The 23,995-nt window shown below is 36.9% G+C and overlaps 1 protein-coding gene across 3 annotated transcripts in view; it reads left to right on the top strand.

Annotated features, from left to right (window-relative positions):
* LOC124215969 (uncharacterized) overlaps nt 1-23,995 on the top strand; it is a 90,463-nt gene that overhangs the window by 51,321 nt on the left and 15,147 nt on the right. For all 3 annotated transcript variants that reach the window (XM_046619952.2, XM_046619953.2, XM_069135619.1), the window contains exon 3: nt 10,615-10,779. In XM_046619952.2, the coding sequence (XP_046475908.1) occupies nt 10,615-10,779 (165 nt within the window). The remainder of the gene's footprint in view (nt 1-10,614; nt 10,780-23,995) is intronic.

Here is a 23,995-nt window from a genome sequence, read left to right on the forward strand (position 1 = left end):
TAATTCTCGACTTCGGCACGTCGCTCCGTTTAGTCGGATCGCTTCTCTATGCAGGCTCGGTATAATAGTTTAGGGACCTAGGTACACTTTGCCAAGTTACCCAGTATTCAACCCTCCCGGTAGGCGAAGGGCCAAAGTTTTAGAGGCCTTGTCTTTTGGGGTGTGCGGACACGTTTCGCCTGAATTAACCCGAAGCTCCAATGCCTCCGAGCTTCTCTTCCCTCCCTCCCTTCTCGTCGTATTCGAAAAGTAAACGAGGTTTACATGCGCTGGTCGCTTTTAGTCTCTTGGGTGGTAAAAGTTTGAAACTCATCGGACGATTCCGCAACGCAAAATTCAAGCCCTTCGTTTCTGAATTTTTCATTCGACTTTGTGCGTTTCTCTATTTCTTATATTCATTTCTTCACGATAGTTGCTTGCGTCAAACTCCGGAAAATTTTTGCCATCGCGATGAAAATTTACCAGTTACCGGATATTACAATGATTAGAGAAAGGATAAGGTATTCCTTGTATAGTTTATGAATTTTTTTTTTTATTCAATGTGATTAACGGTTAATTATAGTTCTTCCCTGATTCATTAATTCGATGAAATGAGACAACATTATTCCAATTTTTTTAATCAAAACTAAACGATACATTCAAAAATTAATACAAATAACATTATTATACCTATACTGTTTACGTTAATTTGCAGAATGAGCATCGGGTAAATTTATTTCGACGAGCAATTGACGAGGAGAATTAAAAAAGACTTTATTAATTTTTTATTAAAAAAAAAAAAGAAAGAAACCGTTTTTCTCTGGTTTTAACAATTCTTCGGTTTTAAATACTTGCAGCATTTTTTGATTCTCCTCTTAAATTCGCGTATATAACGATCGCGATTAATACGATTATTCATAATTTCGCATTAATAGCTTGTAAGTTCGAAGTTTAAACTTCGCAATTTTGAGCTTGAATTCTGCTCTACTTCGTAGACGAGATTCCGAATGATCAGCTTTAAGCGGGTATCGTAAGGGGATGAAGGAGGAGGGCGAGGGAGGAGATTCGACGGATATTCAGATCCAAAGAAGAGATACGATGCCGAGGGTTGCCGGTATATGAAGTCCCGAATGGGCGACGTGGCCCCCTTTCTGCGAGATATAGAGAGAACGAGAGAGTGCGAGAGAGAAAGAGAGAAAGAGAGAGAGAGAGAGAGAGAGAGAGAGAAATGGTTGTACGTAACGCGGAGCTTCGCGCCCCGGGCGCCAAACTGATCCCCTAATTCTCCCCGTCTTAGGATTAATAGACGTTCGTTAAAAATTATTATACTGTAAACTACGTCAGTCTACTACTTATATACGGGAATAAGTTATCGAAGATGCGGGACGAACGGTGGCAATGAAAAAGAATTTTTCCCACTTCTCTTCTCAAAATTTCTACTTGTGCTATTGATTTTTTATTTTTCTTTTTTTCTTTTTAGTTTATTTTCTTTCCCATTTTATTTTTCACTTTTCACGTCGAATCGCATGCACTGAGAAAAATTTCATTTGTTACAGTAAATAGAAAAATTGGGTAAAACAGGTATCGTTAAAAAAAACTGTTTGAATATTGTTGGAATTACGAAAACCTACGCGTAAACATTTCGCGATATCGTCGATTATTTTTTGGTTATTGCAACGCGAAATCAGTTTCTGAGGCTTACTCTACTTTTTTTAGTTAAACAAGGCTTTAACGTCAATTTATTCTTGCTCGAGAATTAAATTTTCGCAACAGTTGCAAGAAAATATAGCGACAGTGATCGTAATGAGAAAGAATAGTAACGGATAACAGAGTTTCCGGTAACGGTTAGAAAACTAATTTTCATTTTCTACCTAGAACTATATTTTCCGTTTGTGGTAAAAAACGAAAATATTTACGGACTGAGCGGTAACCGGAACTAAAAATTTCTCTCAGTTTGCAATATGCCTCTGCCCATTATTAATCTTAAATTCTTTTTTTATTCGTTCGGATTTCTTTCACTGTCATTTTTCAGTTTCCGCATCCAAGGTATCTTCGTTCTACCGTATACATATATTTTCACATTGTAATTACCTAAAATGGGCTCCAAATTGCGTGTCTGTTTACCTACCTACCGTACCTTCTGCCCATTATGCAGCGCACCTTACAAGTCGAGGATCTAGCCAACTGTTAAACAACTCCAAAGTGCCTCTCCTGTTGGGCAAAGAGAGAGAGGAGAGAGAAAGAGAGAGCGAGAGAGAGAGAGAGAGAGAGATGTTATTTCGATTAAATGCGACTGCGCTCAAGCGGAATCGCTGCTTCCGTTTTGAATGTTTAAAAAAGTAATCGTCGGCTCGATTTAAGTTATAATAGTTGAGTCGCTGGGTTAAAGAATAATAAAACTCATTAAACGTTATTCAGAATGACAATGAGTAGGGAAAAAATTGCACATTTTTATCCATTTATAACCCCATACACTATAACAGTTAAATTTTGCAAGAATAATTTGAATACAACGAACTTTCACCTGTTCTTAACGAATATTCACTTTCTTATTAGTTTGCCGTACAATTATTATTTTCTCTTTGCGTTTTATACGACGCTGAGAATTTGAATCTGAAATTATGACGAAGTAACGATAAATACAGAGAATAAATAAATAAATATATGTATAACAAATAATAGAAGAGAAAATAACGGAGAATAAATACACCGCGCAACGTGTAATAAATTCAATACATGTGTTTATAATATTTATTTTATACGTGTACGTAAATATTATACACCTAAAAAAGTTTGTCCTGAAGAAGATTTTATCTAAACTTCGAGGAAAGAAATATATATAACGATTTGCGGAGTAAGAATTTTTTCACAGTCCCAAGAGATAACTTTTCCGGGACGTCTTTTACAATGCTCGCCGCTTCCTGTAACTCAGTATATATATATATATGTATAAAATACTATATCAAATATGTAATATTTTGGCTTGAAATGTGTAAGAGACCCTGAGAGGCGTGGTTGAAGTTCCGAATTTGAAAAGTTCCGAAAGCGCTTAATTCCGAATTATTTCGTGGCGAAACTTTAAGTAAAGAAATCGAACTTTGGAGAAACAACAAAGTTTCGAACGGTCGGAGACCCGACTGTTCAAAGTACCGAAATCTAAGATTCCGAAAAATTCAAGTTCCGATGGAGAAAAATTTGGAAAAATAAAGTTTCGACGGAATAAAATTCGGAGAATTTAAATATACTCACACAGCGTGGTTTACGCGACGAGTGGGTGTAAAATATGAGAAATACCGAAAGTCAAAATGACCAGGATTACAAACGTAAAAGTATCGAAAATCCAAAACAAAGAAACATCAAAGTGGTGAAATTTCTCCAAACCAAAACTTGACAGGTCTGAACTGAACTTTCTCTTCAAAATTTGATTTCTTTACCTCAAGTTTCGCCACCGAAAAATTCGAAATTTGGCGTTTTCGGATCTTTTCAAGTTCGGAATTTCAACCCCACCCCGGTCTTGCTATTATGCAAATTTTCAGCGCACTCGTTTCCGCGTGTGTGTGTCTATGCATGAACGTAAATTTTTGTGTAGATAAGCGCCGACGGGATGATCTGCGAAAATATCCCTGGACGCAACGGTTTGAAAAAGGGCGTGCTTGCAAAGCTGCTTAAATTCCTCTTCGCCAACCGTGCGATGCGTATTAATGCTCAGCCCTTTGCGGCTGACCATTTTTTCCTTTCCTTCTTCACTTTACCTTCTATTCCTCCCCCTCCCTTCTCTCTCTCTCTCTCTCTCTCGCTTTCTCCTCCTACCGGCGTTTACCTAACGCTTAAAACGGTAATTGAATTTCCGCAATCGTTGAACGAAGTAGCTCTATATATATATATATATATATATAAGGTAAATCCAAAAAGCTCTTTCCCACTTTTCATCATGAATAATAAAGTCCTTCAGCTCGCTTCTCCGAAGCTCAAGTATTTTAAGGTATACCTATGCGTGTTGTAATTATGGCTAATTGAACGAGTTGGCTTTGGTTTACAAAATTTTTTTTTCCTTCTTTCTCGTACCTCTTACACTTCGCGATAAAAGTTCTGAAATTTAACAGGTTTCGCTGCATACGAAAACTTAGCATAGGAACGAACCGATATCGTAAACGATTAAAAAAAAAAATAAATAAATAAAGAAAATCCCCTGGTGATATTTGGATATTTTCTAATCGGAAATTGTGAAAGTTTCCGAAATTTTCCAATCCCCTGCGGCTAGAATTTTCTCTGTATTAATGATACACAATACTTTCCATAAAAATTTCACGGATCTGAGAATAATTACCGTAGATTAAGATTCGGTTCTCGAACGAATAAAATATTTACAAAAAAATACGGTTGGCTGTATTCTAAATTTTGACAAACAAGCTCAAGCAGCTGCCGTTTCGTAAACAAAAAATTATTATTCACCCCGAATCACGTCTGAGGGATGCGAAAAAGAACATCGATCGCTAAAAAACAAAAAAAAAAAAAAAAACTAAGGGAAAAATTCAAAAAAAAAAAAAAATGGGAAGCTCGCGAGTGCCAAAAAGGCTTTCCTAGTAGAGAAAGACTGTTTTTTTTTTTTCACCAGACCCTCATGTTTTTAGGATCTTGTCCCGTAGCAAAAACGGGGCAGCGAAAGAGAGAGGAAAGAGAAGAGAGAGAAAAATAAAAGAAAAACGAGGAAAAATATAAAAAATGATAAAATAAGAGGGTCTCGTCGTTCCCGCAGGACAGCTGAATCACTAGGGTGCTCATATTTCAACCTCTTTATTATAAGCATGTATCATCTCCATATTTATGGATACGCGCATACACAGGTACATATGTGTGCATATGGGGAATTCCATACGAACTCATCCAACCTCTGACTCTCATCATTTATGATTTTGGTGAAAATTTTGTTGGCAATTATCTCAACTCTGAAACAATACCATGATTTTGTTCACATTATTTATTCAACTGTTCTTACAAATACTGAGAGTGATTTCGAATGAAAAGCACTTTTTTTTTTAATTCTCAAAACATTCTTAAAAACTGTACTTTCTTTTTTAAATATTTCAAGACCAGGCCCGTGACGAGCCGATTTTTTTTCATTCCTCTTTTAGCACTTTTGTTTTCTTTGATCGGCAAAAAAAGAAAAAAAAAAAAAATAAAATCGTTAAAACAATATGAAAATTCTCAAAAATTTTCGGAATTTCTTTTTGTTTTTCACTTGGAACATTTTTAAACCGGTTCCATTAAGGAGCGATTATGTCAATTTTTATTTTTTTTTTTCCATCAACTTAAAATGTTGAAAGATCAACCCTTTATCGAAAGCAAAGCTTCCTCACAGCTTTCGACAATTTGTTGTCTGCAGTTTGATTCGCGTTCGCGTACAAATTTACAACGAAAATTTTATCTTGATTACCGAAAAATGGATATACAATATTTACTTCCGAGTCAACGCAGATCGCGCTTAAAGATTAAAGTCACTCTACTGCAGAAATATTTTTCACAAACTGAAAAACTGCGTCGATTCGTGATTTTCGACGGGTGCTAGGCCTCGGTTTCGGGCACGGGTAGAAAAAAAACCGAACAAAAGAGAGAGAGAGAAAAAAAAAGAAGGCTCGACTTTCTCCCTTGACGAATAAGGGCGCCTTTCAATCTCCACTTTTTCTATATCGGAAGACACTGTCCGCTCGACTGGATGCATTTCTCAGCTGCTTGCTGTGTATCAGCAGTAATAGCAATAGTAGCGAATTGTCTGTGCAGAGAGAAAATATCATGTGAAAAATGAAAGGATCGACGTAAAGCTGTGCGAAATAAAAAAAAAAAAAAAAAAACAGCGAATGATGTAATTTTCTCACTTATCGCAAAAAATTAATTAGCCTCTTTACCTAAATTTTCATTTCGAATATTGATCATTTTTCTTTTCTGCAGTGTAATTGACTTAAATAATTACAACGTAGTTTTTTTTTTATTTTTTTTTATTTCTCGTTAAAAATATACAACTCCGAATGTTACAGGCAGCAATTGAATTTCAGTGTTTTTGTTGTCACGTATTTAGACACAAGTGACGATAAAAATTTGTTGCTTCCACTTTTTCATATATAAGCTGTGATTTTCTGGACGATTTGAAAGAGAAAAAATATAAGCTCTAATCATTTTTTCGTTGATTATAGAAAACATGTATCATTATATGATGTGGAAACGAATGGGACAAATGACGAAGAAAACTTAGCCCTGACAGCCTAGATTTTATTTATCGTGTTTCGGTTATTCTTTGTGAAAAAAATTCGCGGTTCCGCGAGCAGCCGACACGACCGTTTCGCGAAGTGCTGTTCGGGAAAGTGCGCAAGTGCGTGTTGGTCGAAAACAAACTGCTCCACCTTCGACCGACGGATTCTAACGCCAGTTCCCCGTACTCGAAACCTGGAAAGACCCTGTGGCCATAAAAGCTCGCACCCGGAACACCGGAATGGACCAGGGTCGATCGCTCTAAAACAGGATTGCCACTTTCTGTGCGAAACCTCTTTCAGCCTTGAGGAGGAAAATGCGTCGAGAGAGAGAGAGAGAGAGAGAGAGAGAGAGAGGGAATAAAGCTCAGCTTGTGAAACAATGATCAATATTTCACAATCGATGTGACTTTTCCAAACTTAGAACTGATTAGATTTTGGCTTTGATAGGTTCGCTACTTTTTCAATTCCTTTAATAATAAAACATTATCATCTAATACGATACCTGAGACCATTGAAATCGTTGATCAGAAATCTGAATTTCCAGATCGAAATTCGAAAGGATATTATCCTTTCTTTTTTCTCTGTAAATTTGAAACCTGCGGTCGACAGCCGCTTATTTTTTTTCATGTATCAAAGATGTTCCAGTTTTAAATAGTACAGCGTAATTACTTTCCCTAACGAACTCGTTACGTTTTACCCCCTTTTTCTTCGTTGTACCGATTCTCTTTGAAATCCTGCTCAGTTATCAATTATCGATAAGGAAAATTGTGAGATTGAATTATATTCAATTATACCACGTAAAAACGAATGAAATTTCATTTCGGGTTTCTTTAATCGTACGAATTATAATCTGAATATTCAGGAGTTTCTGCGGTTGATTTTTTTGCTGTTTTTACATTTCCCAGCTGTTTCACCTTTCAACAATAACGCGAAATAACGCGGGGCGCGAGTGCGGAATCACTAATGGTGAGAAAAGCGTGAGGATTGCACTCCGGGTCTGTCTGGCAAAGCAGCAAGCTTTTCTTCAGCGAAGCTCGGCTCGTAATGGCGACTGAACTTGAATAACCAGCGAGGCGGTTGTATTGCCGTGGAAATATCGTGAAAATTCTTTGGTAAATGCAGGCGGCATAACGCCCTTCCGAATCGGCGATGTAGGCAGAAAGTTCACACTTCCATTTTACCTACCTCTGAAAGCTCGCTCCCTGCTGGCTGGATCATCCTGAGGGGAAATTGAATGATATACTTTTTATCAGCCGCCAATATCTCGAGCGAACGTTCTTTCGCAGTTTTCATCCGAAATAAATTCTCGCTCTACTTTATTATATGAGAAAATAATTTCGCTTCTCCCTTTTTATGAGAACAAAAAAAAAAAAGAAAAAAATTAGAAGACGGCAAGAAAAAGAAAAAAGAACGGAATTGCGCAACATTGGTTTTGTCATACTGTTGTATTAATGCGTGTATAGAAGTTGTGGAAATTTCGCAAGCTTGTTCGAAAGTTGGGAAAACTTGGCGACGATGACGGTAGGAAGAGAAGGACCGATTCTTCGAGTGCGTCAGAACGAGTTTTGAATTTAATTTACTCGCGCAATAACGCGAAATTCCTTACAAGTATCTCGTGGCCGAAAGTTTATACGGTGTATAAATATCCATGTATAATTTAAAGCTCGAAGTATCATCGCGTTGGTGAAATAACACAACTCGCGGTAAGAAATATAAAGCTTTGCAGTTTCGAGGAGGCGGCAGATATAGAATTTTTATCAAAGAATATGTTCCGATTCGATTGAATTTTCACGGATCCGTGGGCAGAAACGGAGTGAATTTCAGATTCAAAACGCGGTGGTGCATCAGCGGCGCAACTCTTAACCTCTGTATTTGAGTAAGAATTTAAATTCAGTCGCGGCTGCTGTTGCATACGCAATGTAATATCCAGAAAAAAAAAAAAAAAAAAAACAGAAAATAAAAGAAATTCCCACCCATAATACTCGGAATCGTAACTTGCAGGATGACGGCGCTGCAAGCCGTAAGCTCGAAAAAGTGGTTGAATTTAGCGGAGCTCGCAAGCTCCGAGAGGTAATTTCATCCGCGAAATTTCTCCCATCTCGCTTATTCAAGAAATTGTAGAGAGAGAGAGAGAGAGAGAGGCGAGTGCCGTCTTTTCTCGACGTTGGATGACGGAGGCGGCGATTTTCTAACCCGCAGCTGCGCCTACGACCGAAAGAGCTTTTAATTTTCATCCACTTTGGAGGGAATCCCGGGAGGCTCGACGAGCTTTTTCGGGTTAAAATTATCCCGTTCTGATTTCAGCGACACACTCCGGATTCGGCGAATCGTTTACACGGATAGTTGAACGGCTCGCGGCTGAGCTTTAAAGCTCGGAAGATCCTGTTTTGGAATTTTTGCCGCAAGGAGAAATAGAAGCTCGACAATACATTATTTTTTTTTTTTGTATTATTTTAATACCGATGTTGTTAATTTAACATCGACACCGCGGATTACATTTTAGCGATACAGAATTCAACGACGTCGGTTGCGCGGCACTCGACGGTAATCCGTGAACATCCAGAGATAGCCGGGAAAACCCGCGAGGGAGCCGAGAGATGTTGAGATATGTAAATTTAAACGACGCCGGAAAGGCGCTGAGCGTCTCCGAAAGCCGGGTTTCTCTTTACCACGAGTCGAAAGTTTGTCCGAAGAATCGAGAGATCGGTTATCGAACGTTTTTCTGACCAGCTTCGCGATGTTTTCTCTGTTTTGTGCGTCTCTCTGTCTCCCTTCACCTGTCCTGTTTCCTTTTAATTTTTAAACTCGCTTTCAAACTCACCGGATATCCGATATTTGACGCTTCCCGCATTTCCCTCCCTCCCCCTCGCCTTATGTATTATACATATATCACGTGGACACAGGGAGTGAACTTTTTTTCCTCGCTTATTACGGTTCGTTCGTGTGGACTCGTCTGAAAACCGTTCGAGTGAAATTTTTACAACATTTTTAACCCGTGCTAATTTTGTCCGCAGATTCTTTACTCTAATTCACGATCCCTTCTTTTTTTTTACTCTCGAAACGAACGGAGAAAAGTGGTGCCTCAAAAATTGCGAAGCTTAATCGAAAGCAAAAGATAAACTTGATAATCTCTAATTGAATGTGATTTTTTTTTTTTTTTATTTCATTTTCCATATTTTACGAAAATATTTTTTGATTTAATTTTTGATGAAACTTGTTATAATTGTAATCTATACCTGAAAATTTACCGTCGTTTTGCTGTCGTATAAATACAATCACATTCGTACGTGTAAAAAATCGTGAAAGAAGAATTTTTACTTATTTATTTATTTTTTTTTTTTTTCGTTTCTCTTGAATCGTTTTTTACGCTGAGGAAATAAAAAAAAAAAAAAAAAATAAAAGAAAACAACCGTTTGTACACGAGTATATGCAGGAATGATTTTTTTACTCGTACAATAAGGGGATAGCAGGAAGCGTATCGAGTCGTTGAGAAAATACGCAAGAAATGAGAGACTGAATGAAAAAATAAGGGGGGTAGGAGTGTGAAAATTGTTGAAAAAGGCGTCTCGTTACCGGATACGGTACAATACGCGTATTTTAATTCGACGGAGCCATTTTTCGTTCCCTGGGGTGAAGTGGGGGTGACAGTTAAGGTTAAGAAGTTTTCGACACAAGGGAATAATAATACCTACTCATCGTGTCGGCGCGGCGAGCGGGGCGAAACTAGACTCGCGTCAGTTGAGACATCGACGTCAACAAGAGCGGTTTGAGGACGGTTATTATGCGCTGACGGCGGTTCGTAAATTTCCTCGTAAAGATGCTTTCCATACTCGTCGAGGCGGCTCCTCGTCGTTTTCTTTCACCTACGAGCTTTTATCATTATTATTAGTCATTAAGCTTTACGCTTTGCACGTTACGTCGTAATGACTCTACGTAAGCTCGGTTCGCGTTTCAATAACCCTCGAAAGCACGAAAGATGTTTACAAAAATATCTTGTGTACAAATAACTTGTACGAATATAATCTATCGTAGATGAGCCGATGAAAAATAATCCAAGACAAAATTAACCCCAAATAAAAATACATAACCGAAACAAAAATAACCCGTACAAAAACAATCCAAGACGAAAATAATCCAAGGCAGAAATAATCGTAGAGAAAAAATTGCCTAAAAATTGAACTAAATTGAATTTCTAACGTGATATTTTCGTGTTGGTTATTTTTGTTCGCGTTATTATTTCTGGGGTATTTGGTCTTAGTACCGTAGTTGGGGGAAAATAATTCCCGCGAGTTTTGGCACTTTTTTTTTTCACATTCGTCATCCTCTTCTTCTTCCTCCTGTTTTTGACGGTCGTTTAAACGAGCGAATCCGTTTCTATCTCTTGTTGCAGAGATGTGGCGACTCTTCTCCGCTGTTTACGCTCTCGTCACCGCCGTTTCGTCCTGCCAACAGACCGAGTTTAACTGCGGTAACGGAAAGTGCGTGCCTCTAAACAGAGTCTGCAACGGGCTGGATGATTGCGGAGATAGTTCTGACGAGGTTCGACAGTGCTCACGTAAGTAATGCACAGAGTACAAACATATTCGAACTTGAAGCAAAAACAAGTCAACTAACAAAGTTTAATAAATCGATACTGGAAATGATCGGATTGAATGAAATTCTAAATGACCCTGTGTTAATGGTGAGAGAAAAAAGTTTAAACACTAAATTCCAGCTGTGAGCAACATTTTTTTTTTCTTAATTATTATTAACAACGTCGGAGAAGTCAAATGTTATCAATTGTTTAGCTAAAAATTTTAACGCTTCGTCCGTTTCTATTTAACATTGTTCCTTTTATTTCTTCGTTGTAACCGAATTCCTTAAAAATATTCCGATATTCGCTATACCGTTGCAGTTTAGAAACGACAATAAAGTTTTTGCTTTGGCAAGAAATACTTTATTACTGTAAAAATTCTAGCTCTGACGATTCGGCGAATAATTCATTCGCAAATTAAATCAGCTATTGTACGCATCGGAATTTCACAAGGAGTACAAATTTTTGGTTAAAAATTTTTTAAAGAATAAACCGATCCCTCTGACGTTGTTGTCGTTGTATAATAATAAGATTCTCTTCCAGTTAAAATTCTGCGTTTCAACAAATTTTCGCCTTATTTAACTAGTTCACCTTTTTCCATTGACACTTATTGAAACAATTTTGCCGTCCCAATTGTTCGTCCAACAATATATCCCCACCCGAATCAACCGGCAACATATTCGTAAATTTTAATAATTAACCTTATTTTATATTAGATGCAACCAAACATTGCTTGGATTTGAACAAGCGAATGCGATTAGTGTGTATTAAAAGCTTTGTTTTCGATCACCGAGCATAAACGTGCGGTCGAATCGAACAAACAGGTCGTAATGTTGAACTAGAATAGATTTAAATTCTAAAATAAAAAAAAAATTAAAAATTCATCCTTCGGAATGTAATCGCGATTGGAGAATTTAAAGAAACGAACTATCGACGATTTTTCACAACGTTTTATTTTCAATTCTACACCTCGAATTTCTTCTACATTCGAACCTTGCGTGCAAACCGGCCAACGGCGATGCTGATTCGGGTTGGCGGCTCCAACGCTGAGTCGGACTACTGCGCGTCCAACCGTTACGGTTTGTTCTACTGCGAAGCTTTGCTCGCCCTGATTTATGCCGCATGTTTAATGCATTTACCTTCGCGAATATCTTTGCGCGTGCACGTGTGTGTGTGCGTGTGTGTGTGTGTCTGTGGATTACAACGCGTTACACAACGTTGGAACGAAATCCGGGAACCGTTTTCGGACCTTAACGAACGCTGGATATAAGTTATACGCGAGGGGTAGAAATTTGGAAACATCGGAGAAAGAGAAATGTTTATCTGTCTTTTTCTTTTATTTTCTTACAATGTTTATCCGCACGAAGAAAAAAAAAAAAAACAAAAAAACAATTACCGTTGCATTTATCGCTTTGGAGTCTACGCGCGCTGGTTTTTTTTTTTTTTTTTTTTTTTTTTTTACTGACGTTACTGCGATTTGTGTGTAAACTGTGTAACTTTCACCCGTGGCAAATTGGACCGTCGATCTAATTAACTCGGAACAACCTTCCGCGATTATCTCGAAAACGGTCGAGTGAAAAATCTGAAACTGATAGGACTTGGCGGGCGAATGAATGAATTTTTCTAAAAACAAATACTTGAACTGGGAATAACACGATCGGTCGTTTGGAAAGAAGTAATACGAAGAAAAAAGTATACGTTTGTCGGTAAAACGTTGAAGATCGATTTATTTCCGGTAGAACCGGAAGTTCGAATTAAACCGGACATGGAAATTTTTCATGCTCATCGTTTAATTATAAAATCCTGTAAGTTTCAGATGTTGTCATTTTTTCGGACAGATCGACAAAGTCTTTTCTTTTCCGATTGAAAAAACTGATTTTCCGGCTTGTTACCCTTCACATAATAATAATAATATTTACTTTCTTTACACAGTAAAGTCTAGACGGAAATTAAGTATAAGGGAACAAATATTCTATCCGTCGGTGATGTTGACACAGAGAGTTTAATTAAAATTTGTATTGTCTTAGCAAAAGAAAAAAAAAAAAAACAACGGAAAGATAAATATATATTTAACGTTTCTTGTAAGTTATATTCTGGTAAACGTAAAGAAAATCAATTTTACATACGAATACGTGAAAATTTTGTGCCAGTATATTTTGTATTATTAACGTTGTCATTTTTATTAATTATGCACGTCGGTCTAGCCCGTTATTCGTTAATTTTTTCTTCCTCTTTGTGTAGCCTCCTGATTAATTCATGATATTCAATCTACCCGGCCAACTTGAAACGGGCAGGATACGCTTAAAATATTTGATTATTTATTGAACGCCGAGAGAATCGATGAACTGCTCTGTGTGAGAATTATTTTAGGTCATGGCTAAATCGTGAATTGATTGAGATTAATGCTTTGAAGTTCCTGCATGCAGGGGATTAAAGACGGGGAACTCGGAAAAGTTCGTTACATGCTTCAAGTTCCCCGGGGATTAACGTTTCTATCAATCACGAGGGAAAATCCGGAGCCGGAGATTTTCACACCTTCCACGCTTGATTTCCTTTCCTCTTTTTTCCTCGCCTCTTCTATAATTCATCCATTCGATCATCGCGCGTAGAATCTGATAAGCAGTTTCGACAGTCGGACAAAAGAAAAAAATCAAAAACGGAAAAATCGCAATCAAACTGCGCGCGTATTTTTGGCCTACTAACCAGTCGATACGACGAGTCAATCCGTCCTGCATTATTTTCACAATAATCTCTATAATACACTGTAATTTTACCATCGATTCTAACCCCTGATCAACTGCAATTTTCAATCCGTTTCTCCGATACTTTGTCAACATTGTTCACGCTTGTGCTTCAGCCTCGATGCGGAACAATAAAAGCTCCGTTTTGACCTAGTCAGTCGAACTTTTTCCATTCCACGGAGTAGAAAACAAAATCGACAAAAAGTCTGCTCACTGGAATTATAGGATCACACGTACCTATAAATGGGAGTAAAAAGTTTCCTTGGAAAAGAAGAAAGAAAAAAAAAACCGAGGCGTGAAATTAATTAACATGTTTTAAAATCCTTTCGAATAGTAACAAACATAAAAAAAAAAAAAAAAATATGCGTTTAATTTACCAAATATACGGCGATCAAATGTGGCTAAAGAAATGTTTTGCCGATTCGAATTACTGGATGTTTGATCTCGCTAGATAATCCTAATTTTAAACCTTTTTTCTTTTTCCTTTCTTCTCTTCGATCGAAAATAACATTATACATTGATCGTCGTATTTCGTAGAGTAAAAAAAATCCTCCTTCTTTACGAACGTATCGCAGTTTGAAATATCGTCGTACAAAATTTGAAAAAAAAAAAAAAAAATGCAATTGTACAGGAAAAACAAAAACAAGGGTGAAAAAATGACCGATCTCATCTGCCGCATCTGAATTCGGCGGATGACCGAAAGCTTTTCGCGAGCTTTCCTTATATACGAGTATAGGTGGTTACAAGACAAGCTGTGTACGACGCTTTATGTTCCTCGTTGAGATTTTATCACATCCGGTATATCCTCGGTTGCCTCGATTGTCGCCGAGCAAAACCATTATTCGGGACTCCGTCTGGTTAATTAACTCGTTAATTCGAAGGTATCGCTTCCGTAGTAGGATCTACGTTGTATATACATACATACATATATATATATATATATATATATATATATATATATATATATATATATATATATATATATATATATATATATATATATATATATATATATATATACACATATATACATATGTGTATGCTGCAAGGATACATATGTTATATAGGTGTATGAAGTTCGGTAGTTTCCTGGCAGAGAACAGCTGCCGGCTTCGATGTCCTTCCACTGCAGTTTCCTCTCCTCTCTTCTCCTCTCTCCCTCTCTCTCTCTCTCTCTTCCCATTCTCTTCGATTGTACGGAGTCACTCCGGTTAAGTTTGCTCTTGCTTGTCCCGGAAATTGTCGACCTGGCGACCAGAGATTGCACGGATCGTTTGGTAATGCCACCTTCTTTCCCTCTCATCCCCACTCCCCCCCCCCCCCCCCCCCCCCTCTCACCCTGCAACGTCTCAGAGAGGCTTGCAAATCGTCATCGTCAGGCGTTGCGAATCATTTTTATGCCAAATTTCCCGATCGTATAGTCGTGTTATTGATTTATCTTTCTTTCATTTATTTATTTATTTATTTATTTTTTTCTCTCTCTTTCGACTCACGAATTTAATCGTATTCTTATTATTTAACGAACCTGCCGAAAAAGAATTTGTCGTCACGGTAAATTGGTGGCAATTTAAATCATTCTCATCATCGTCATTATTATTATTGTTATTGTTATTACTACCACCATAATCATCATCATTATTTACTATTACTTTTGTTCTTATTTATTATTACCGAAGATGGAGGAGTTTCATTTTCTATGTCGTGGAAAGAAATATGAATATCGGGAGTGCATTAATGCATCAGATAGGGATCTATCTACGATCCGACTACGAGTCGGATTGCTGAAAAGAGTTGCGAGATCGCATTGTTGTTGTATTTTGTTTTTCTGTTTGTTCCCCTCCTCCTCTTTCTTTCATAACTTTTATAACGATCTATCAACCGTCAGTTTTCCTTCCTTGACGCTTATTCCGAGCCCTAACCCATTTTTTTTCTTTTCCCACTTCCTCTTTCTTTGCTCTCAGCGTTTTACGTCTCTTTTTCCCGTTTTTCCTTTATCTTTTCGCACGAAAAACGAAAAACCGTAGCACCGCTAGTGTAAACACACAGATGATAATATCGATGCAGGGATATCGAAGGGGTGGAACGATTACGTGACCGGAATGAAAAGGGTGGTATTTCTGGCGAGAAGGAAACGAAGAATGCACAGGGAGGCTGAGAGGAAAAAATCATAAACAACAAATTACTGAATAAATAAATCAGGGTCCTGTGAAAATTTAGGATTTGTGTTTCGAGGTTATCGGGGTGAAATTGAGTGTTATCAGTCCCTCAAGAATCGCTCGCCCTTCCCATGGAATATCAATGTCCATTGCACGGATTACATGTTTCCTAATTTGTTTAAATTTTGAACAAAGGAAAAGTATATATAAAATTAAAATTTTTAATAAAAACAAAAAAAAAACGAACAAAGATTAAACACATGTGTGATATCGATGTCGTCGTCTAACAAAGGACGGAAAGAAAGGTATCCAAGATCGATCTCGTCGATTTTATTTCCTTTGTAATATCTCATAGTAGAGTAAAAACTAAGCGAGACGTATTGCTTTTGTTTTTTTTTTCTTTTTTTTTTTTCTTTTTTTTATCTGCCATTGAACACTTTCAGGGGGTGAAACCACCCTCCAAAGTAAAGCAAGTCAAGGGGTGACTTGGTAATTTCACCCGCAAAAACGTAACATTCTTTAACCAACCCAACTGGAAAAGTTTTCTCGTAACGAGATATGAAAAATGTAATTTCCTTAATTGAAAAAAAAAAAAAAAAAACAAATAAATAAGTAAATAAAAACTGGCAAATCACTCCTTGACATTCCTTACTTCGGAGGGTTGATTCACCCCCTCAAAATGTTTAATGGCAGATAAAAGAAAATACGTGTCGCTTAGTCTTTAGTCTCTTGTAACTTATTACGAAAGAAATCAAATCGGAGTGATCGACATGCGATACCACCCTTGTAAGAAGGGAGAGAGTGAGAGAGGGAAAAGAAGAAAACGATACCGAGGTGGAGAGAAATTAAGAGGAAATTGAATAAGGGCTGATGAGTTGGGTGTACTTAAATTAAGCCAGAGTGATCAGGGAGATGGTTTCACCGACACCAAGTATTCCGGCAAATAAATTTCCAACTCACGCAGTCGTATTGTTATATCGATATCACTGTGATTTATCCGCATAAGTATGACACATGCATGCACCTATATATATATATACATATACACACGTAGAGCTGTCACAGGCAGGTTTAGTAACTACCTACGACTTTCCATGAATATGAAATCATATCCCTAATCTTTTAATTGCCTATTTTGCATATTACCGCAATCACACAACCGAGCCTGGGTCTGTAAATTCGTCTATGCGTCCTTATATGTGCATATTATCCGCACAGTTCGACGAGAGAAGAGAGATTACACGCAGCTACCGAGATTATCCGATTAAGGTGGCCGGCTGAACTCTCTATTCCCTGCTGCTTGAATACTCCAAAAACGAAACTAGAGGTGTAATCGAGTAATGCAAAAACGATCGAAACCGACCGAACATCCGATTCGATCGGTCTGGTACATAACTTTTCGAAATACGTGAATAACAAATTTCAACAAAAAAAACAAAAAACAAAAACACGCGTAAGAACGTGTAATAACGTAACGTTTAATTAAAGCTCGTGCACGAGCTTGAAAAGCTTCTACACGGGTGAAGAACTTCTTGCATAATTATCAACCACTTGGTTCAATTTCCTTTTCATAACCAGTTTTGCAGACTACGGTAAAAATGAACTCGATTCTTACAATACGTGTTGGTAATAAATTAAATGAGTAAATTTATCGTCACGATAACGCTTCTGTAAATTATATACGTATAATGTAGATGGGAAAATCAATTCCGTATACCGAGCATCCCGTATAGCAATGTAATATTACAATGTTATTTAATCCGTGCAGTAAATGACGACTTGTTAAAACGTTGTTCGCGATTCAAATTCGCTATAAACGTTGGAATTACACGATTTCACAAATTCACAACGAATACTGTGTATAATGTAAAAATTTGGCCAATGGTAAATCTATTATTATTATCGTCGTTGTTATTATTATTATTATTGTTCAATTCGTTAACTTTGTCGAGGTTATCGACAGTACTGCAGTAGTTATTGTTGTGCTGTACATACCCTAGATATATATACATATATATATATATATATATATACACACACATGTATAATAAAGGTGCCGATTGCAGTGACGGGCCAGTAAGCGGGTGGTTGGGGAGGGGGGATGATTTTTCCGCGGTGAAGCGAGATGAGGAGAGGGAATATGGGACGGGAGAGAGACGGTGGAGTCAGCTCGATAACGGCTGCTCGGTTAAATAATGGCCGCGAATTGGAGCACGAAATCCGAACTGAATTTTAATCCCAAAACACGTGAGGACATTTACCTGTGTGTAGGTAATACGGGGTAGTTTCGTTAAACGTCGGTTGTGCAAAATTCTAAGACGCATCGTGACAGTTGAGGGTGGGTTTTCAAAGGGGTGTAGGAGAAAGGGTGCAGGTTAAGGCGAAGGAAAGGGAAGAGGGTAAAGGGACCGCAATTACGGATTGAACGTGCTCCTGTAGCAAAGCTACCGAAGGATCTTGGACGTCATCTTCTCTCTCTCTCTCTCTCTCTCTCTCTTTGTCTATCTAGTTACTTTACATCTATAATACATTTGTCTATTTTTTCTGTATTACATTAATTTCTTTTTTTTTTATAAGTATTCCTTCCGTGTACTCGTTGCGTATTCCTTGGGAGATCGAAACGTGTCTGGAGTTACGATAAATTCTGTTCTCTCTCTCTCTGTCTGTCTGTCTCTCCTCACCCCAGGATTTCGCTATTATTCATTCTGAATTTATCATCGAGACCGGACGTCATTCGACACATTACGGTTATTTCAATGTGATAATTTATAACTGATCCGTCCTTTGTCGAAATGCGGACAAATATCTTCCCCGGGTTGAATTTTTCATTTACATTAAAATGCGGAAATGACTTAAGCAAGCCTTACGGCTAACTTGTTTTTCTATACGAAACAAAATGCGAGTTCAATTCTATACGTATCATACGGCAATGACCGGTCATGCAGCTGACGTGAGAAAGTGGGAATCCGTTGTCATAAAATTCGTACGGAATCGATATCGCATATTTTGTTTCGGACTGTAAACAAGTTAGACGAAAGGTTAAGTCATTTTTGCGCACCTTACTCCACGTACCTTTTAGTGACGTTTTCGCGAAATATAAAGCCCGGTATATAATATTATATTATAGATACATAGGTAGACGGTTCGAATACAATTCACCCTCCACGCGTCGTTCGCATGCAAAATTGAAAAACTGCATAAATAAACACACAAATATATACATATATACGTGTATGTAGAGACACATGGGACGTGTGTATGTATATATGTACATAAATACATACATGGATCTGCAGCACCATCCGTGAGAAAAATAAGACCGTTGACGATGGATTTCGAGTAGACACAGCGTGCTGGCTTTTCGCCAACTGACCTGCATTTGGGTCAAACTCGCGTCATGCGCACGTTTATGTATCTATGCACGTGAATGCGTACGTCTGTGTGTGTATACACATATATTAGTGTGTTTCAAAATAAAAAAATTTTCCCTGAAATAGTTAGTTTAGGTAGAAACAAAAATTCTCGCGAAAGATGAGCATTGTCGGTTGAGTGGAAGATCGGGCACATTTTTTTAATCGTTTTTTGCCTTTTCATCGAGTTTATGATGGATAATTGTTAGTAAAATTTTTTTTCGTCTTTGCAGCTGCCAGCCGATCAGTTTGTGTCTTAAATAAGATGCTCCTGGAACTCTTTAGTTGATATTCAATAGGGACGTCTAACGGGCTTACTGATTATTATTCAATTAAAATACATGAAAAACATTTTCTCGCTCAGAATTCAATATTTTATTCAATATTTACACATTTCCCCATTACAACGGGACCCTATATACGTGCGATTATCCAACGGCCGAATAGTCTGTCGTACATCAACAATGTAACGCGCATGCGCCGAAATCCGAGAGCATTTGTTTGGATCAGGGTGACCAACCGTCGTGAACTTAACCTCAAAAGTTTTCACAGTTGTCGCTGGGAGTTGTGCCCAATACAGACAGCTGTTAGGATTTTTGAGGTTGCGTAAATCGCGGCGAACTGTTGTCTGAATTTGTGACGGTTGGTCAACCTGGTGGAGGACAACTGCTCTCGGATTTTAGCGCATGCGCGTTAGATTGTACAAAACGACGGGCCGTTAGGCCGTCGGATAATCACGCAGACTATTCGGATATTTTCATACGCGTACGCATATACGCACTAAGCTAAAGGCAAAAGGTATTTCAAATTTCCGGGGAGAAGAAACGACGAAAATATTATGCAGGAGGGGCAAATTGGCGAATATCCGCGTTCTTAGCAGGCATTCCGTACACGTTGACCACACGCTATTTTTCTGCACATTTTATACAGTTTTAACAGTGTTTCTGACAGGCCGATAAAAATTTCCCAAACTAAACTTCTCCGTACCGTGAAAGCTGGCTGTCCGAGCTCAGCCAATTTAACCCTAGAACGGTAACGTTATTATTATCTTTTTTCTTTTTTTTATGAGGTGAAATTTCGTCGAGTGTTGGTCATCGGGAGTATTTTTTGATTCGAAAAGTTTTTTATTTCTTTCTTTTTTTTTTTTTCCGACCTATTTCGTAACTAATTACACGTGTCTGTAATACGAATTTTAACGTTCTACCTTATAACATGCCATTTAAGGTGAAATGTATTTTGTACTTAGTGTCAGATGAAAACTTTTGAAACCTTGAGTAAGAAAGTTGATAATAAAAAACAAGAGAGAAAGAATCACGTGTTTGGAAATGAATTATACACACAATCATGTTCATTTCTATCGAATAATTTTTTTTCTTACTGTTCAGAAAGATACGTTTAAAGGAGGAATATAATGTTTGAAAAAAAAGTAATATTTAAAGACGCGTCAGCTGCGCTGTGAATTCGGTGAAATCCGTCACTCTGAGATGAAAATTGAATTAAATTATACACAGCATTCCAGAGAGATTAAATTAATGAACAAAAATATCGCATGTACGAAACGAGTGGAAAAATTTAGCGTGTTTAATCATACCGTGTAATATATCGTTAGAAGGAGAGGACTGAAAGAACAAGAGACGAGAAAATATAAACGAAAATGATGTATATAACAATAAGGCTTAAAAATCTTCAAATGACCTGGCGCTGAAAAAATGAAGCCAAAAAGCAAAGAAAGAAAGAGAAAAAGAAGAATAAAAAAAAACTGACAAAGCTCCGACTCTTTTTTCCTTCCTTTCTGTCTTTTTCGTGCTTATTTCCGGAAGGCGAGCAGAGCGGAACGACCGCAGTCTGCGGTCTAATTATTTCGAAACATATGGAGATATGATAAAACTCTAATCTGTGTATAATGTAAGTTACACATGTATATGCGAGGCAGCTTGCAGGCGAATCCGTTGTTGAATATGCATGTAAGTTACATACACGTAATGGAGTAAAACAAGAACAAATGAATAGGAGAGAAACGAAATGATTTAAAAAAAAAATAAATAAATAAAAAAAACGAATCTTTGGTGCAAAAATCGAGGGTATTCGATTTGAAAATCGGCGAAGTCTTGTGAGAATTTCGTTTATGCGATGATACATTATAAGCTTCGCGTGTTTTTTTTTTTTTTTCTTACCAATAGCAATTTTGATCTTTGCGCGAATACCGCGCAGAGGTTGCACTGAAAAACATTACGAGTTATCGAATATTTGCATCTATAATCTGACGAATTCTGTAATAATATATGGAAAATTCCATGCGAACCGAAATAACGTCTCACCCTTATTTCTGATTTTGTTTTAATTTTTTTCTACAGTTGTCCCAACTTTGAAACAGTGCCCTGAATTTTCTAGATTTTTTTTTTCAACTCCTCGATTACTTATAAATTTTTGTAGTGATTTTGAAAAGGACCTTTTTTAAAATTCTCAAAAAATTCTCACAAACTGTATTTTCAGCACTTTCGATTTTTTTTTTTTTTTGTCAGTTAAAAAATTGTTGCAACCGTCTGAAAATTCCCAGCAAAATTTCAAAATTTCGATTCATCACTTAGAACATTTCTAGATCGATTCCATTACGTAGCAATTTTTGTTTATTTTTTTGTCACATTCAATTTTTTTTGTGAACTTCATGATGAAATCGGTCTAAAAATATTCTAAGTAATAAATAGAAGTCTTGAAAATTTTCAGACTGTTCAAACAATGTTTTAGTTGATCAAGAGAATTATAAGTGTTGAAAACCAAAAAAAAAATAAAAAACTCCCCATAATTTTAACAACGGTTCTTTTCAAAATCACTCCCAATATTTATAAATTAATCAGCCGAAGAAAAATTCTAAAAAATTACAGGATACTGTTTGAAAATTGAAACAATTGCAGAAAATATTTTGACCAAAATGATAAATGGCGAATTTCAGACGTTGCTCAACTTCGCAAGGAATTCCTTGTGTATAGTTTATTAGTTTTTATAGGCATAACAAGATATTTATTATAAAAAATGCACATATCGTACGGAAATTATTCATTTTCAAATCCGAAGCAACGCGCGTGGTTTAATCTCGCATTGAAATTGGCAGCACGTTTTTCTCCTCAATCGTCCTGAGAGCCCCTGAGAAACGCGTGTTCGGCTTTAATGGCTCCTTAACTTAACTGGCTGAAGCAACTCGTTGAATAATTCTATCGCAGGGCGTGTTGTGTTGCTGCTTTTGATGCCTCCGGAGTTCGGCTGATTGCTTAACGTGAATAAAGTATATCGACAATCCGACCTGTCCCTCGATAAAAAAGAAAAACCAAAAAAAAAAAAATAAATAAATAAATAAGAAAACCTCGGCTTCCCCGAAACCTAAACAGTTTTCCAAATCTCAGAAATATTTGCAACATTTTGAAATCGTTTCTTTATTATTCGTTTGAAATCTCTTATTTCATTGAAAAAAAAATAAAAATAAAAACACATTCAACGAATTTTCAAAACGTAGAAAAATGAATCTCGACTTCATACCCAGACGCGCTGTGTGTATAATTTTATTCGCAGTTGTTTGCAGAATCGAGAATGCATATTTTTCAAAGAGATGAATTTAACAAGATGTACACGCGTGCCGCACGTAGTAATGATCATTACGCACGGCGTGGTTGAAAAATAATCATCGTCAAGCTCGAGTGAAACGCGTCAAAAAAAAAAAAAAAATAAAGAAAAGAAACAAAAATCATTCCGTTGGTTACGTAAAGTTATACAAACTTGCACATGACGCCATGTACATATTTTAACAACTGAGAATGACGATCCTCTAGGCATAAATTTTTTATCTCTCTCTCTCCTTTATAAACCTTTTTTATCTTCACATAACTCCTGTAGACAAGATTAAAAAAAAATAATAATAATAATAATCATAATAACAATAATTAAAACGTAAAATAGAAACAAGATGAAATTAAAAGATACCTGACGTTTCTGCTCAAACTTGTACTTCGTATTATCCGTGTACGTCGGAGATGGAAAGAGTTAAAAAAAAAAATAAATAAATAAATAAATGAAGAAGAAGAAACAGCATGAAAAATGAGGGAAGAGAGCGTGAATTGCATTCAACGCGATCGGAGCTTGTTGAAAACAGTGTACAGCGTCGCGCTTTCCGAGAACGTTTGATATGCACGTTTCCACTTCTGAACTGAAACGGGGGTTGGATATGATGCAGTACCACCCACATGAAAGGCTTCGTCGGGCAGAAAGCACTCGCAGTATTTTATACGCAGACGTATGTATAACGCACTTGAAATTCCCGCATTATGCGAAACCGTCTGGGAATTTTTTCCAATGCGGAATTCATGTTGCAAATTTTACATTATAAATTGGTTATAGGTACGCATAGTAGGTATATGAATTTGCGATATCGTGGAAGTTTGAGTGGATGGTAGACATTTTTTTACACATACTGATCGGTCGTATCTACTCGACGATTTTACAGACAATTGTACTGATTATATTAGCGTCGTTAAATTTAGCAACGTTGTTGAAACGGTTTCGGTATATTTTTCTATGTAATTCTGTCCGTAATTTCGTTAGTTGATTATCCGATTGTTTGAAATTTATTAAATCGTTGTACTAAATCAATTTAGTGACACGGTGGTGTAGCATAATTTTCAAAAAGATAAAAAACAAAAAAAAATTACAAATTTTATACATACCAAGAGAATGATTTAGAGAGAATTTTCATCGCGTTGAAATTACTGTTTCAAGGATGAAACCAATTTTCATTCTCGTTACATAACGATGACAGACGATCAATTACGCAGTAAAGATTTTCTTATCAAGTTTATGTAGAAATATCGATTGTTGTGCCGTAAAGTTCTGCTCGGAAAAAAAA

The sequence above is a fragment of the Neodiprion pinetum genome, chromosome 4 (assembly GCF_021155775.2).
Source record: "Neodiprion pinetum isolate iyNeoPine1 chromosome 4, iyNeoPine1.2, whole genome shotgun sequence".
Lineage (NCBI taxonomy): Eukaryota > Metazoa > Arthropoda > Insecta > Hymenoptera > Diprionidae > Neodiprion > Neodiprion pinetum.